We start from the raw sequence: 18,046 nt of genomic DNA on the forward strand, positions 1-18,046 counted from the left end.
CAGTTACAAATTTTATTCCTTGATCAATTAAAAGGAAGTCAACTTGCAAACCAAATGTCAGCAGGCGGCTGTCCATATGATCAAGCAACACACTGATGACCTAAAAGCAGTCCCAGCTCAATTTTAACTGCTCTCTTACATTCTGAAGAGAAGGCCAAAACATTCAACTGCATTTAGGAAACTTGCATGGGACAGTCACCATCAGAGCCAAATCTTCGCAACCACTTAGAATTCTTCCCCACAAGAAAAAAAAAAAAAAAAAAAAAAGACACCTCATTCTGCAAAAAATTATGCAAGCCAGCCAGCGGAGATCCTGGGTTGCTGGATTTGTATTTTTGCAATCCCACATTATGTTTGAAGAAAGAGATGCTGGATCTGTAGAATAACTGCAGTGGATTTAAAAAGTACTAAAAACCACATGGAACCTTAACAGAACCCCTCTCCTTAGCCCAAAGAAAGCCCAGCGGGTTCCATGGTTAGTGAGATCCCCTTTCTGCATTCCAGCACGCTGCTCAAGAAAGGCCAGCGAGGATTGCTCTATGGATGTTAACATTGAATAGCAAGAATCACAAGAATTAAATCAGTCTTTAGTTAAACTCCTAGCATCAAGACACAAAGTGAAACAGACTGACCTATACATTATACTTAAGAAACCCAAGAGGCACATTTTGCATTGATCAAAAATAATCTTGATATACATTGCAACATTCAGTGAACCCGGAACTTGTGACATGAGCCCCCCAGTGGAAGTGATTCAAGCAAAATTCAGGAACTAATGTTCTTATTCCATTAAGAAAATGTCAATGTTCCATCTACTTGAATCAGAAGTACCTTTACAGTTCTCTGCACACAAAGCCCATTTTCCTCCAAGTTCTTTCTGTACACAATGGAAATAAGTAACCTCTGTCTCACACGGTTGGACCCAAAAGCATGTCAAAAGAGCAGAGAATGGGAATAAAGAGATTATATATATATACACACACACACACACACACACACACACAGATCCCCAGAACAACAAGTAAAAAGCAGCCAGATTTAGATACCCAGCCACGCATGAATTCAGTTGGGAGCACAGCCCTCCAAATCAGAGACCAATTCAGGGAATTACCCAGGGCAGGGTAACAGAGAAGGAAAAATGTAAGAATCAAATTGTAGGAGAGAGGTTATGATCCAGCAAAGTACTTAAGCATATGCTTCAACCCCTTCCTTCAGTTTCATTAGCTTCAGCAAGGCCTAAGCATATGCCCCGGTGTTTTGCTGAACAGGAGCTGAAGTCACCTGGCCACAAAGGAACTCAGCGCACACACCTAACAGAAGAGAAACTGGGAGAAAAGGCTGAACGGGGGAGACTAAATTTGTGGAGGAAGAAGAGGAGCAGAGCCTGCTGCAGGCTGTTTTGTGAGCAGGGAAGCTAAGCAAGGGTACCAGCTTGTGCTGCGTTCTGTGCGGCTCTGGCAGTTAAGTGGCAAGTCCCAACTGGATGGTTACATCCTCTGCATCTACAGGAAATGCAGGATCAATAGGTAGAGGCAAGCATGGGAAGCCACAAACAAGGGCTCTTTTGCTATGGCATCCCGGGAGTGGGAAGAGATGCCCCTCAGCATCCCAGAAATGAAGCCATTTCTAAGTCAGGAAAAATGCTGGAAAAGGACAGGCACAATAGAAGTCTGGCGGGCGTGACGGGCTGATGACGACCCCCTTCACTTTAGGGTAAGTTCAACTGTTTTGATACAGTGCAGAATCTTGATACAATAAACTGTGCTGAGATTTTTTTTTTGTGCACGCATGCACACAACAACCACCTATTCCAAATAAACGCTAGGTCCTGAATTTAAAATGGAAGCAGGCAAATGACACGAGTCTTGATGTTTCCAATGCACTAGATGTTTAAGTGTAGCCTATTTGGAAAAACATTTTAAAAGAACTACAATTCACTGTAAGACATCCTAATCTCAAACCACACGTTGTGATCACCACATATTTCAAACACTCTGTGTAGTCTGTGCACCATTTACACTAACATACATCACAGGCAAGTGGGGGAAGACCCAGCATCTTATGTACATACTACCAAACACGTAAGCACTGATGTCTGCAGCAGTACTTATCCCAAGACAAATTGGTGCATTTGATTTGCGTCTATCCCATATTCTTGAACGTCAAATGAAAAAATGTCAACTTACAATACAAACTTGTTGCAACTTCGCGGTTTACATTTTAGAAAACAACAATGATGAGTTTGTCAGATAACTCAACAAAGATCAAGGTACCATAAAAGAAAGGCACGTTAACCTCTGATTGGTCCTTTTCATTATTTGGATGAATCATATTGATAGATATATACCCTGAGACTGCAGGAGCCCATAATAGGAAAGGAAACTAGGTGAGCAGGTAAACAAAAAGTACAAGTTTAATGAGATTTAAGATTCAGCACCTGAAAATTCCCTTCTATTCAAGGAAATTGATAGAAAAGCGTTTCTGGAAAAAAACAAAAAACAAAACAAAACACACCTGTTATCTCCCAGATTTAAGTTTTGATACCAGAGGATTAATGCTTGAAGGGGGTACAGACAGGATATGGTACATGTCTCCCAGTGTTGTACACAGCCCTGTGTTTCATTTCAGTCCATGCCTATGGCAATTTATATGGAATCAGTACGGTTACCCAGCTGGTGAAATGCCAGCCACAACACTTACTGTACATGTGAATGGCCTACAGCAAATACAGGTCCTCACATGCACCCCAGAGGAGCAGTGATTGAAAAAAAATGGCTTCTGAAGGCCTTGGGATTCTAGGATAGAACTGACCTGGTTTGGCTCCGACAGCTTGTGAGTACACTGATTTAAGTATCCAATTCAGGATTACCATGAGATTTTGATGGAGACAGCACTGATGAAGCTACGAGGATTACCTAATTCCCAAGCAATCAACTCCAGCACATAGGAAACAGCTAGAATAGATTCCACATAAAGGCTGTGTCTAGACTACATGGCTCCATCGATGGAGCCATGTAGATTACGGTTATAGGCAAAGGGAGATGAAGCGGTGACTTAAATAATCGCTGCTTCATTTAAATGGCTGCCACGCTGCATTGACAAACAGCTGATTGGCTGTTTCTCGGCTCAGCACACTAGTCTGGACGCTCCGCGGTCGACATCAAAGCCCTTTGTCGACCGCCCCAGTAAACTTCATCCCACGAGGAATAACGGGGCGGTCGACAAAGGGCTTTGATGTCGACCGCAGAGCGTCCAGACTAGCGCGCTGAGCCGATAAACAGCTGATCAGCTGTTTGTCGGCTCAGCGCGGCAGCCATTTAAATTTAAATGAAGCAGCGATTATTTAAATCGCCGCTTCATTTCCCTTTGCCCAATAAACAAATCTACATGGCTCCGTCGACGGAGCCATGTAGTGTAGACGTACCCAAAGGGACACGATCAACCTAAATTTAAAAACACAAACTTTGTTTTTTAAAATCTCCCTATTAAATAAAAACTTCCGGGTGGTTCCAAGAACTACCCCAAACCTGCGCTCCTTTCTGGGCACTCCCAACTGCCCCATGGCTGCTGCTGCTACTTGCACACTCAGGATGACAACAAGCACAAACCATCCTAAAGCAGAGCCTGACTACGTTCCCCTCTCCTCCGCTCTGCCCCAAGATTAGGGCACGGGCGTGCTGCAACTGACCACCGGTACCACAGAGAAACCAACACTCCACAAACGGCCATCAAAGCTGCCCTGTAAACCTGAAAAACCTTAACTGGGTCTTTCTGGACCGGGAACCCCCTGTAGGACAACAAGTGCAGCATGATCAATGGAGTCACTCAGAGCTTCTTTGAAAACCCCTGCCAAGACGGGTATCTGAAAAATCCACGTCTTCTCTAGGACTCTGCAGCCACAAACATCTCACAAGGAGCAGCGCCTCTGGGAGCAAGGTTTAGATGGAAGCGAATCGCTCCCGAAGGCACAACTACCACCAATCAAGGATTGGTATTACGATAGCATATTTTTGCCTCAATCTCAGGGGGTGTTGAACTGGACCTTGTATTTTTAGTCTTAAGTTTAAAAAAAAAAGTTTAGAAACGTCTATGCTGTCTCTCTCTGGCAACACTGGAACAGGTCCAAGATTAACACAAATGCCGAATCTCAATGAAACTTGAGCTTGGTCTCTGGCTCTTCTGATTTGGGAGTGCCGGGGCGGTATCACACACAGCCTAGTGGGAGGCTGCTCTCACGTAGCTGCATCAGCTCACCCAGAGCAACACTACAGAGAGCTGGGTCAGGTGTCTTTGGCTGGCAGAGCAGACAGTGACACGATGGGCTAAGGTTGCATGGGATAAATAGGGGGAGTAATGTTGAGCTCGATGGGGGGGCGGGGGAAGCTGGACAGTGTAGGAAAAGGAAATGGGTTCTCACATGACGAGCACACTGGTTAGTTGCTGTAGGGATGCCACTCAGTACTCACGAGTTGGCTAATATTGGGTCCGCCGCTGTTACAGAATTCATCTGATTCTGCATTAGAGCAGATGCAGATGGTGCTTCAAGGATACCAGGATTTCTAGAGCGGCCTTACGAAAAGTGATGGATGATGAAAGAAACTGCTTGAGACACTGTGATGCAAATAGGATGCCATGCTAAAATAATGCCAAATAGAGTAAAAAAGTGCCTGTCTGTCCTAATGATCCTTAAGAACCTTCTTTCCCTCAAAGCAAGTCTGACTGGGAAAGAAAAAGGTCACCAGAGAGATTTGACTTCGAGCACTTGGAAAAATTAGCTGGTCTACAGACCCTATTTTAAAGCTATTGAAATCTACTCAGGCCAGTAGGGTTTCTCTATTGTTGCTTGGGACCTATGCGTCAGCCTCTCTGTTGCTGTGACTCTACTGGACTGACAAACCAGTGTCCCATATTTGGACCCCCATTTCGCTACTTTCCACCCCACCATGTTTTGTCATTTCTATCTAAATGTACGTGGCGGAGGCAGCATAATGCAAGGGAACAGGCAGGGCTAGAAGCCAGAACGTCTAGGCTCTTTCTGCTTTTGATTTACCATGCGCCATTTGGCAAATGGCTTCTCCCAGCCTCAGTTTTTATAACTGCTCAATGGAGCAAAGGGAATATTTAACTGTGGATAATCGGGATCACATTCCAGTGAGGGAAAAAGTCACTTAAAATGCTCACCTCAAGCTTCATCATTGGGCACCGTTAAAAGCAACACATGATTACTAGGATAAAGAAAAATATTTCTCAATTTTTGTTTTGCATTGGACAGCACTGAATGACTATTCCCTTTACCGTGTGTGTGTGTGTGGGGGGGGGGGGGGGCTTTTCACAGAAGGGATAATTCCCTCCTCCCCCAAACAGGAAACCGTCACCAATAGAACAACACTGTCCGAAGGCTTGGGCAAGGCCAGTATGTGAAACTGCATACCTGCCATCACCCCAGGGAAAGGGACTAATTTAAAACTGGTGCCTCCTTACCACCACCACTCCTCCTCACACTGGACAATGCTTAAAGTAACATGGACAGAACCATTTCCCCAAAGATTCACAGCTAGTTTCAGATTAACAAGAGTAACTGTAAGGGGGTAAGATGGAGACCAAAAGGCTCCCTTCAGCATTAAAAACGTGTAAAATGTGACTCCGCTGGAACGGAGCGCTCAGTGCAAATCTGACCCCAAACAAGACCTGCCTGGGAATGGAACATTCCAAAAAACCCACACAACCTATCTGTGGGAGAGCGCACCATCTTACACGGGATTTGAAACTATTTCTGCACAGAGATGAAGTGTCACCGCATTGATTGAATATTGATGGATTGAATATTTCTTTTTCTTTGCATGTTTCTGGGCAGAGATAAATGTTACATTTATCTTTTATGAGTGCCATGCACTCATAAAAGAAATCCCAGAAGCAGCATGTTCTCATCATTTTATACCGGTGACAGTATAAAAATACTAAGAATGTTTATGTTAGTTTAACAGATGCTCTGAGAGAACTACTTCATTTACAGCCCTATAATTTAACGGCTACTACTTGGAAACGGCATAATAAACCCACATTTCAAGTTCAGTTTTTGCTTTGATGCAGATTAAGCAACCAGAAGTTGGAATGAAGTAGTAAAGATCACTTTGCAAATCAAGAAACAAGTCAGGCATTAGCTTAAGTAAACTATGCTTCAAATCCAGGTTTGCTTACTGTACAGACCCTCTCCTTAGCCCTAACTTCATCGGGAACCTGCATTACTACCATGTCTTTCATTTGATAATCTCCAATTAGAAATCAGGGCTCAGCTATTAACCGCATATTAGACTCAGGACAGTGAGGCCCAGATGTGATGCAAACAGGGCAATGGCAGCAGACCTAGGAAGAGAAACTAGGAGTCCAACACTGAACCCTGTGTTCTAGACACAGGATCATCTTCTCACCAGAAATGCACAAACCTCCATGACTGGGCCTGTATTTTGTTCACTCAGTGTATCCAGACGGTCATCTTTCACCTACAGCTCCTGGGACGTCCAAGGCAGGATGGAGCAAGAAGCTAGGTGCTCAGGGGAAAAAAAAAAAGACTAAGTCTTCTATAAAATCCAAGTGACAGCCTGTGCTTTCTTAACATGAGGAGATGAACAGGAAGTCTGGCTACCCGGTAAAAGTTTCAAACGGCATTAAAGTAGTTACAGTCATTAAAGAAGAGCAAGACAGCTCTATGTGCTAATAGTAACAGCTAACTGCACATGCCACTCTTTCCAAAGGCCAGGAAGAAAAAAAAAGTATCCCCCTGCCCACCAGCTTTCATGGTAGTCACTGGCTAGCAAAGACTGTTCCTGCTAACATTACTCATTGGTGGTTGGAGAACTGCAAGAGGGGGAAAGTGTCTCCAGCCTGAAAGAGGTTTGTGTCTTTAGCCAGACCCCAGGACTTGAGTCCTGGCTCCTCCCAGCCATCCAGCCCCAACCACGCAGAGGACCCCCAGCTAACCTAGAAAATAGGCAGACTGAATTAGCCCCCATGCAAATCTGTCTCTTAATCCAGGAAGCCATTTCCTGCAGTGCCCCCAATAAACCACACACCACCATCGTAACGGCTGTCATGTGTCACACTACTCCCATGGTAGCACAGGCAACCTATGCCGAAGCGCCAACACCCAGGACAGAGAAGGGGTAACAAGACACAGTCATTTTGCTCCTGCACTGTTAGGATGCCAGGCTGAGAGCCTTGCTACACTCTGGGTTAGATGCTATATTCTTGTTGGTGCTCTGTCCCTGGGTTCCAATGGTTTCCATTTACTTTCCTTGATGTATACAGTGTCATTAGACTTGTACTTTAAAAAAGAAATAAAAGATCAAGCCAGGCCTGTGCCAGGCTCTGCAGATAAAATAGTAGCTTATCTCATAAATATTTTTAATATTTTTAATTACAAGTAGTCCTCACTCCAGGTAATGTAACCGACACAAAGTACCTGCATACACACAGCTCCTGGACTTTCACAGAAAGCCTGGCAGCAAACACTCGATAAGAAAGGAATCCTACCTCACAGCAAAGTAGGGGGCATATGGCTGAGTTAGCCTACGTGGGGGAAAAGTCATTTGGAGTAAATACAATAAAAAGGGATTTTAAAACAACCCTTCATATAAAGGGTCAAGGAAGTTAAAGCAAAATCTGGCCAAAAAAAAGATGTACAAAACTTTTGAAGAAGAACAGAGAACTCTGCCAAAAATAACTTGCATTTAGACCAGAAAACAATGTCATCACACAATTTCTTTGTTTAAAAAAGGAAAGACAAAGTGGAAATCAGCATAAAGATGGGCATTTGGAAAAAGTTCTCATTAGCTCCAGAGACCAGCATAATTCCCGTGGAGTCCTGATGGAAGGGGACCTCCTGCCACAAACAGCTTCGTTCCAGACGAGTCGTAGCAGTGGGTGTAAACAGCATTTGCGAAGAAGTTAATGTCAGAAAAGTAATTCCTCCAGGTTTCATCATGATTCTGTTAAAGGAAATTTCAGGTCAGTATTGCTGCAAGTAAGACAAAAACACAAAAGCTTGTCTCAAAAGCAAAATGTATCCCCTTTCAGATTATGGAGACTTTCTGCATCACTGATGCCTTGAGTTTATACAGATGGGACTAGAACTGTTTGATGGCCCAAATTTCCTCAGAAAGAACACTGGGAGGGGTGGGGGGAGGGAAGGGAAGGAAAATAAAGTTGGAAATGTCACACCACTCATACTTTAATTATTTAATAACTAGACCAACTGACAGTCTATTACTTTGTACTAAACGTATGTTATGATAGCACACAGGAATCTCAATCAAGGATCAGTCTCCCCCCCCGTCCAAACACTGATGATTGAAAAAGGTAGACATACTAACCAAAAAGGAGCCAGTCTCAAAAAAAAAATCTACGTAATTATACCCATAATGTATTTCTGATCTCCTAAGTCATCTTGTTAGATGCACATTCCATTAAGCAACCACATAGCCCACTGTTCACAGCGTGTACACTGTATGTAAGAGTATACAGGTTGAACCTCTGTAGTCTTTGCTGAACCACGGGAGGTCAACGTAGTCTAGCAGCATTATCTACACTGCCATTGCTTAGTGGGATCTTAAGAGGACATTTAGGGGTAGAGAACATAAGAACGGCCGTACTGCGTCAGACCAAAGGTCCATCTAGCCCAGTAGCCTGTCTGCCGACAGTGGCCAGCACCAGGTGTCCCAGAGGGGGTGGACCGAAGACAATGATCAAGCGATTTGTCTCTTGCCATCCTCCTCCAGCCTCTGACAAACAGAGGCCAGGGACACCATTTCTATCCCCTGGCTAATAGCCTTTTATGGACCTAAACTCCATGAAATTATCTAGCTTCTCTTTAAACTCTGTTATAGTCCTAGCCTTCACAGCCTCCTCTGGCAAGGAGTTCCACAGGTTGACTATGCGCTGCATGAAGAAGAAGTTTCTTTTATTAGTTTTAAACCTGCTACCCATTAATTTCATTTGGTGTCCCCTAGTTCTTCTACTATGGGAACTAATAAATAGCTTTTCTTTATTCACCCTCTCCACGCCACTCATGATTTTATAGACCTCTATCATATCCCCCCCTCAGTCTCCTCTTTTCTAAACTGAAAAGTCCCAGTCGCTTTAGCCTCTCTTCATATGGGACCTGTTCCAAACCCCGAATCATTTTAGTTGCCCTTTTCTGAACCCTTTCTAAGGCCAAAATATCTTTTTTGAGGTGAGGAGACCAAAAAATATGATTTAATTGGGATAACAGAGACTTGGTGGGATGACTCGCATGACTGGAGCGCTGTCATGGAAGGGTAGAGACTGTTCAGGAAGAACAGGCAGGGGAGAAAAGGAGGAGAAGTTGCACTATATGTAAGAGAGCACTACGATTGCTCTGAACTCCAGTATAAAGAGGGAGAAAAACCTGTTGAGCGTCTATGGGTTAAGTTTAAAGGAGCAAACAACAGCCTTGATGTTGTGGTTGATGTCTGCTACAGGCCACCGAATTAGGAGGATGAGGCTTGCTTCGGACAACTGAGAAGCTTCCGGATCACAGGCCCTGGTTCTTGTGGGGGGACTTTCATCACATGACATCTGTTGGGAAACCAATACGGCAGTACACAGGCAATCCAGGAAGTTTTTGGAGAATGTTGGGGATAACTTCTTGGCACAAGTGCTGAAGGATCCAACCAGGGGCCGTGCGCAGCTTGACCTTCTGCTCACAAACAGGGAGGAACTAATAGGGGAAGTGGAGGTGGGTGACAACCTGGGAAGCAATTATCATGAGATGGTAGATTTCAGGATCCTGACCAAAGGAAGAAAAGAGAGGAGTAAAATACACACCTTGGACTTCAAAAAAAGCAGATTTTGACTCGAGACCTGATGGGCAGAATCCCCTGGGATGTTAACATGAAGGGGAAAGGAGTCCAGGACAGCTGGCAGTATTTTAAAGAAGCCTTACTGAAGGCACAGAAAGAAGCCATCTCGACGTGTAGCAAGGGAGGCAAACATGGTAGGAGACCGGATTGGCTTACAGGGGAAATCCTTGGTGAACTTAAGCACAAAAAGGAAGCTTACAAAGAGTGGAAACTTGGACAAATGACCAGGGAGGGGTTTAAATGTATAGGTCGAGAATGCCGGGGGGTTATCAGAAAGGCGAAAGCACAAATGGAATTGCGACTGGCTAAGGATGTGAAGGATAACAAGAAAGTGATCAGAGAGGGTGTGCGGCCCCTACTGGATGAAGGAGGTAACCTAGTGACAGATGATGTGGGGAAAGCTGAAGTACTCAATGCTTTCTTTGCCTCTGTATTCACGGACAAGGTCGGCTCCCGGACTAATGCGCTAAGTGACGCAAGATGGGATGAAGAGGGACAGCCCGTGGTGGGTAAAGAACAGGTTAGGAACTATTTAGAAAAGCTAAACATACACAAATCCATGGGTCCGCACATAGTGCATCCGAGGGTACTGAGGGAGTTGGCAAATGTCATTGAGGAGCCTTTGGCCATTATCTTTGAAACGTCGTGGAGATCGGGAGAAATCCCGGATGATTGGAAAAAGGCAAGTGTAGTGCCCATCTTCAAAAAAGGGAAGAAGGACGATCCAGGGAACTATAGGCCAGTCAGTCTAACCTCGGTTCTTGGAAAAATCATGGAAGGGATCCTTAAGGAATCCATTTTGAGGCACATGGAAGAGAAAAAAGTGATTAGGAATAGTCAGCATGGATTCACAAAGGGAAAGTCGTGCCTGACCAATCTGATTAGCTTCTATGATGAGGTAACTGGCTCAGTGGACATGGGGAAGTCAGTGGATGTGATATACCTTGATTTTAGCAAGGCTTTTGATACAGTCTCCAACAATATTCTTGCCAGCAAGTTAAGGGAATGTGGATTGGATAAATGGACAGTAAGATGGATAGAAAGCTGGCTAGAAGGCCGGGCCCAGTGGGTAGTGATCAATGGCTCGATGTCAGGATGGCGGTCGGTTTCTAGCGGAGTGCCCCAAGGTTCGGTTCTAGGACTGGTTTTGTTCAATATCTTTATTAATGACCTGGATGATGGGATGGATTGCACCCTCAGCAAGTTTGCGGATGACAATAAGTGAGTGGGAGGTAGATATGCTTGAGGGCAGATCTAGGGTCCAGAGTGACAGACAAATTGGAGGATTGGGCCACAAGAAATCTGATGAGGTTCAACAAGGACAAGTGCAGCGTCTTGCACTTGAGATGGAAGAATCCCAAGTATAGTTACAAGCTGGGGACCAACCGGTTAAGTAGTAATTCTGCAGAAAAGGACCTGGGGGTTATAGTGGATGAGAAGCTGGATATGAGTCAACAGTGTGCCCTTTTAGCCAAGAAGGCAAATGGCATATTAGGTTGCATTAAGAGGAGCATTGCCAGCAGATCCAGAGATGTCATTATTCCCCGTTATTCGGCTCTGGTGAGGCCACATCTGGAGTATTGTGTCCAGTTCTGGGCCCCCCACTACAAAAAGGATGTGGACACATTGTAGAGGGTCCAGCAGAGGGCAACCAAAATGATTAGGGGGCTGGAGCATATGACATATGAGGAGAGGCTGAGCGAGTTGGGTCTATTTAGTCTGCAGAAGCGAAGAGTGAGGGGGGATTTGAGAGCAGCCTTCAAATTCCGGAAGGGAGGTTCCAAAGAGGATGGAGAGAGGCTGTTCTCAATAGTGGCAGATGGTAGAACAAGAGGTCCAGGCTGGATATTAGGAAAAACTATTAGGAGGGCGGTGAAGCACTGGAATGGGTTACCTAGGGAAGCAGTGGAGTCTCGACCCCTAGAGGTATTTAAGTCTCGGCTTGACAAAGCCCTGGCCGGGTTGATTTAGTTGGGATTGGTCCTGCCTAGAGCAGGGGGCTGGATTTGATGACCTTCTGAGGTCTCTTCCAGTTCTATGACATCTGTACACAGAGCACTGAGAGCCAGGACTGGTGGCTGTAAACAAACTTTATGGGACAGTGGGAAAGTTGGCCACACCCATGATTAGTGAACATCTGGCTAAGTAAAATCATGCCGAACCACAGGTGTTGTTGGACCAGAGAGAGTGCCGGACTAGAGAGGTTCAACCTGTAATAAAAGTAGAATATATTATTTGACACGTATAAAATAGAAATAGCGTTTTTTTCCAATGAAGCAGTGGGTGTATAGACTTCTTTTTTATTTCAGATCTTGATCACTCCTGAATTCAGACACCTAACCTAGGCCTCCAGGACTAAGTTTTCTAGACCACAAACAAATCGCCTAAGTCTACTATGACCACCTAAGATTTACTTTGCACGTGTGTAGCAAATGCCACACTACCAATGCTCAGCATCAAGATTTATTTTGGAGATCTCAATAAGAACTACAAAATAGCAGCGTACGAAGTTTGTACATTAGTAGCGGTTTTGCACGGAGAATATTTTGTCAAGACTGCATAATTCACTACTGCTTCACCATATTTTGCTGAAGCTTTCAAAAACAAGAGTAACCGTAACTGATGGGTAGTTATGAGCAACTGGAAAATAGGAATTAGAATTAACATTTAAATTCAGACTTACTAGAATGTGCTATAAGTCTCTGCACCATCAATTCTCTCTGCCTGGTCTAAAATTGTAGCTTATTTTAAAGAGCACTTAGATTTACAGTGCAATACAATACATTGCAAATGGCACTTTATATTTTCAAAGAACTGCAACAAGTTAGAAAAACCTTCCCCACAGGTCATCATTTCTGAGGAACGGCTCAACAGATTTCAGTTCCCATGTCAGTGCTTTAGTGGAGCTCAACTGATACGTAGTTTCCAAAATTGTAAAATTAACTTGTCTTCAAGCCCTGCAGCATCAATCCCAACATAGAAGTGTTTCAATAGCTGCAAGCTACTCACAAGCCAGCCTTTCCCGGTCGTCAACTTTAAAATTTCACTCCCTCCTAGTTTCTGTTTTTGTCCACGGCAGGTGTGGTTGGGTTTTTCATCAAGGAACCTTTGGGCTCGGATGTCATAAAACAACAGAGAACCCTGTCCTGTTCCCACTGTTATAATGTGCTCATAAAAGCTTACTGACCGAATACCTGTCAAAGAGAAAGGAATGTTACAATCACATTTAAGAGGAGATGCATGCTCTGGCAGGTGCTGTTTTAGGTCCCCCCTGGAGGTATAATAGTGGATTAGTAGGCAGATTATTTTATTTCCCTTTCACTGCAAGACAGCACATGCCAGTTCTATTTCGGTTACAGCAGTCACAGCTACAATTGCAAATATCTCCCCCCTCCTCACAAAGAATCTGATCCAACTCCCAGTATGTATTTATATTGGAGTAGCGTGCCAAGGAGCCGCATTCACAATGCAGGGCACCCTGATGCTTAACAACAAAAGATGGCCCCTGCCCCAGAGAGCTTACAATCCAAGCAGAAGATGTGAACTACAGAGGTGGATAGAGACGGGGGAAGTACAAGGAAACAATACAGAAAGACTTCCTTCGTTTCAGTGGCAGCAGGAGTGGACACATGACAACGGACAGCTGCCATATGCAGATGTATTAATCATTAGGCAGGAGCGTCTGTCCTTAAAGACTCATTTCCCGGTGTTCCAAACATCACATTATCGATAAAGAATTTTACAACTAGTTTACAGCACCCAGTTTCCGTTTTTAGCACTTCACCCCACCCCACCAATGTGCACAGTGGTGTTTTGCTTCCCAATACTCAATGTTGTGCCATTTGAGGCTTCAAACCCAATAACGTTTTACTTGAAGTTTCATGACATTAAATTAGATTCTATGAAATGGATTCATTTTGCTTTTCAAATAAAAAAATCTAGGCTTGTGCTGTGACCTAAATGAGTCCTTTAAACCAATCTGCTTTGGAAAGTGAATTTACCCAAGCAGAAGTATGTAGCATTACTTGGTTAAGGTCTAGTCATCACTGCACTATTTGCTGCTTAAAGAATTGGTTTTGTATATCCCCAAAGAAACGCATTGCGTCACCGAGGAACACAAGAGACAGCTTCTCCACCTTCGTGCTGGGATACATGACGCTTAAGGAGCATGCTACAGTTTAATACAAGTAGAATTAAAAGGTTCAAGATAGAAGTGAAAGTTGTGCATAAATAATATGCAGCCAAATGGCAGTTTAGTTGAATTCATCCTAATCAAGTGGGATTAAAAGCCAGAATTTGTGCAATAATGGGAGAAAAATCTTTAGAAATTATGTACAGACAGTCCCCGGGTTACGTACAAGATAGGGACTGTAGGTTTGTTCTTAAGTTGAATTTGTATGTAAGTCGGAACTGGCATCAGCCGCTGCTGAAACTGATCAGTTTCAACAGCGGCTGAATCTGGACACCAGTTCCACTTACATACAGATTCAACTTAAGAACCCCAGGCGTCCCCAAGTCAGCCGCTGCTGAAACTGATCAGCAGCTGATTCCAGGAAGCCCAGGGCAGAGCAACTCTGCCTCGGGCTTCCTGTAGTCAGCCACTGGTCAGTTTCAGCAGCAGCTGACTTAGGGACGCCTGGGGCAGAGCAGCTCGGGTGCTGCTGGGTTGGTTCAGTAACGCGGCCGTTCCTCAGTGCTACTGGACCAACCCAGCAGCACCACAGCTGCTCTGCCCCAGGCATCCTGATTCAGCCACTGCTGAAACTGATCAGCAGTGGCTGAATCAGGACTCCTGGGGCAGAGCAGCTGGGGTGCTGCCGGGTTGGTCCAGTAGCACCGAGGAACGGCCACGCTACTGGACCAACCCAGCAGCACCCGGTGCTGCGGGACCAACTGGCAGTGCCCCACCTGCTCTACTACGGGCCCCCGGCTTTGCTCCACGTCTCCCTGGTCTGCTGGGGGGGCACTAGCTGCGTTTCCCCCCCCCCCCCCCCCAGCAGACCAGGGAGACGTGGAGCAAAGCGGCGGAGGACCCGGGCTGGACCGCAGCGCTTCCAGATCAGCGCCGCGGTCCGGCCCAGGTCCTCTGCGGCTTTGCTCAGCGTCTCCGTGGTCTGCTGGGGGGGCACTAGCTGCATCCCCCCCCCCCCAGCAGACCAGGGAGACGGGGAGCAAAGCGGCGGAGGACCCGGGGCCAGACCCGCGGCCGCTTCCAGATCAGCTGGAAGCGCCGCGGGTCCGGCCGGGTCCTCAGCGGCTTTGCTCAGCGTCTCCCGGACCAGGGAGACACTGAGCAAAGCCGCTGAGGACCCGGCCGGACCCGCGGCGCTTCCAGCTGATCTGGAAGCGGCCGCGGGTCCGGCCCCAGGTGCTCCGCCGTTTTGCTCAGCGTCTCCCTGGTCTGCAGACCAGGGAGACGCTGAGCAAAGCCGCTGAGGACCCGGCGGGACCCGCGGCGCTTCCAGCTGATCTGGAAGCGGCCGTGGGTCCGGCCCCGGGTCCTCCGCCGCTTTGCTCCCCGTCTCCCTGGTCTGCTGGCTCCCCCAGCAGACCAGGGAGACGGGGAGCAGCTTTTCTCGCCCCGGAGGAGGCGGGCGGCGGGACCAGGCATCCCGCCGCTCCAGTCCTCCGGGGTGAGAAATCCCCGTTCGTAACTGCGGATCCGACATAAGTCGGATCCGCGTAACTCGGGGACTGCCTGTATAAGGAGGAACAATCTCTAGTTGGCTAATGAGGCTGACAGCATATTAGAGCAAGTTGTAGGCATCTGTTTTACATGCTTGGTTTGGTAAATTCACTGTAAGTGGGTTTGGACTCTGTGGAAGGCAGCAGAGGCTAGTATAGTTAGTAAGAGACCAACCAGTCATTTAGGCTTAAAAATCCACCAGGGAAATGCCCTTTTAATTCTGTTCCTCTGAAGCTGCTCCTGGAGAGTACTCACTCAAGGGAAGTAGGTGGTGATGAATGCATGCGGAGGGCATACAGCCTCCAAAACAATTCTTGCATTTTATAGCTTTTATTAATAAAACTTGAGATCCTTCTTACTTACAAGGTCGTAAGTACCTCACTGATTCTTCCAGTTTATCAAGAGGATGTTTTACAGCACACTTGATAAAATGGCACTTCAAATTGGTCCATAAGGGTCTGAAGTACTTCGGATTAATCAAATATGAAACCAAAAGCACAGTTTGTACCTAGAGCTGATGAGAAGACAAACTAAGATCTCTCATGTGCCCACTGCTATACTGTGTGGGTGCCACAGTAATATTCTGCACTCCTCTAAGGTATTAGGAGTCTGAAGTACATTATGAATATTAGTACATTATCTCTCAACAATCCTATAAGACAGGGAAGTTTCCCCATTTCACAGACTGGGAAGCAGAGTTATGACCTACTCAAGGTCATACTATGACTGGTAGAAGCCCCTCTGCTCCTTCCTTCACTATTGGACAAACTTTCACTGTTACGATTCAAAATAGTTACTGAAACACAGTAGGATTAAAACACATCAATATATTTTAATAAACCAGCCCCAGTGAAAATTAGTTCTCACTTACGATCTAAGACCAGGTCTACACTACAGACGTATAGTCATTGAACTATGTCGCTCAGAGTTGTGAAAAATCCACACTTGAGTGCAGTTATACTGAACTCCACTCTCCCCTATGACAGCAAGGCTGTCAATATAGTTATCACCTCTTTGGGAGGTGGATCAACTGAAGTAAAAATCTTAAATGAATCAACATGTTCCATAGAATCGCTATGGATAGTAATTCCCTGATCTAATAAGAATATAACAATAGGGATCTATTATCGACCACCTGACCAGGACAGTAAAAGACATCTTTTTAAAAGTGGAAGTCAAATCCTAGTGAGGTAAATAGAAAGGAGCATAAATACTGCCAAAATTAAGTGTAAAAATGTAATAAGAAAAGCCAAAAAGGAGTTTGAAGAACAGCTAGCCAAAAACTTAAGAGGTAATAATAAAATGTTTTTTAAATACGTCAGAAGCAGGAAGCCGGCTAAACAACTAGTGGGCCCTGGACGATTGAGATACAAAAGGAGCACTTAAAGACGATAAAGTCATTGTGGAGAAACTAAATGAATTCTTGCTTCAGTCTTCACGGCTGAGGATGTTAGGGAGATTCTCAAACCTGACCCATCCTTTGTAGGTGACAAATTGGAGGACTTGTCACAGATTGAAGTGTCATTAGAGGAGGTTCTGGAATTAATTGATAAACTTAACATTAACAAGTCACCAGGACCAGAGGGCATTCACCCTAGAGTTCTGAAAGAACTCAAATGTGAAATTGCAGAACTATTAACTATGGTGTGTAACCTATCCTTTAAATCAGCTTCTGTACCCAATGACTGGAAGAGAGCTAATGTAACGCCAATATTTAAAAAGGGCTCTAAAGGCGATCCCGGCAATTACAGACCAGTAAGTTTAATGTCAGTTCCGGGCAAATTAGTTGAAACAATAGTAAAGAATAAAATTGTCACACACACAGAAGAACATAATTTGTTGGTCAAAAGTCAACATGGTTTCTGTAAAGAGAAATCATGTCTTACTAGAGTTCTTTGAAGGGGTCAAGCAAACATGTGGACAAGGGGAATCCAGTAGATATAATGTCAAAGGCTTTCTGGAAATCTAAGTACAAGGTCCCTCACCAAAGGCTCTTACATAAATTAAGTTGTCATGGAATAAGAGGGAAGATCCTTTCATGGACTGAGAACTGGGTAAAAGAAAGAAAGCAAAGGGTAGGAATAATTGGTAAATTTTCAGAATGGAGAGGGGTAACTAGTGGTGTTCCCTAAGGGTCAGTCCTAGTACCAATCTTATTCAACTTATTCATAAATGATCTGGAGAAAGGGGTAAACAGAGAGGTGGCAAAGTTTGTAGATGATACTAAACTGTTCAAGGTAGTTAAGACCAAAGCAGACTGAGAAGAACTTCAAAAAGATCTCACCAAACTAAGTGACTGGGCAACAAAAAGGCAAATGAAGTTTAATATGGATAAATGTAAAGTAATGCACATTGGAAAAAATAACCCCAAGTACACATATAATATGATGGGGGCTAATTTAGCCGCAACTAATCAGGAAAGAGATCTTGGAGTCATCGTGGATAGTTCTCTGAAGACGTCCACACAGTATGCAGCAGCAGT

At 44.9% G+C, this 18,046-nt stretch overlaps 1 protein-coding gene across 1 annotated transcript in view; it reads right to left on the reverse strand.

Moving 5' to 3' along the window:
- Positions 1-7,384: 7,384 nt before the first annotated feature.
- The window catches only part of DCAF12 (DDB1 and CUL4 associated factor 12), a 43,174-nt gene continuing 32,512 nt past the window's right edge, over positions 7,385-18,046 (reverse strand). Inside the window, exons 8-9 of the mRNA XM_075932785.2 lie at positions 12,888-13,072; positions 7,385-7,985 (exon numbers count right to left, since the gene is read on the reverse strand). Of these exons, the coding sequence (XP_075788900.1) occupies positions 7,827-7,985; positions 12,888-13,072 (344 nt within the window). The 3' untranslated portion in view covers positions 7,385-7,826. The remainder of the gene's footprint in view (positions 7,986-12,887; positions 13,073-18,046) is intronic.

The sequence above is a fragment of the Pelodiscus sinensis genome, chromosome 6 (assembly GCF_052426305.1).
Source record: "Pelodiscus sinensis isolate ZL-2025 chromosome 6, ASM5242630v1, whole genome shotgun sequence".
In the NCBI taxonomy this organism is placed as follows: Eukaryota; Metazoa; Chordata; order Testudines; family Trionychidae; genus Pelodiscus; species Pelodiscus sinensis.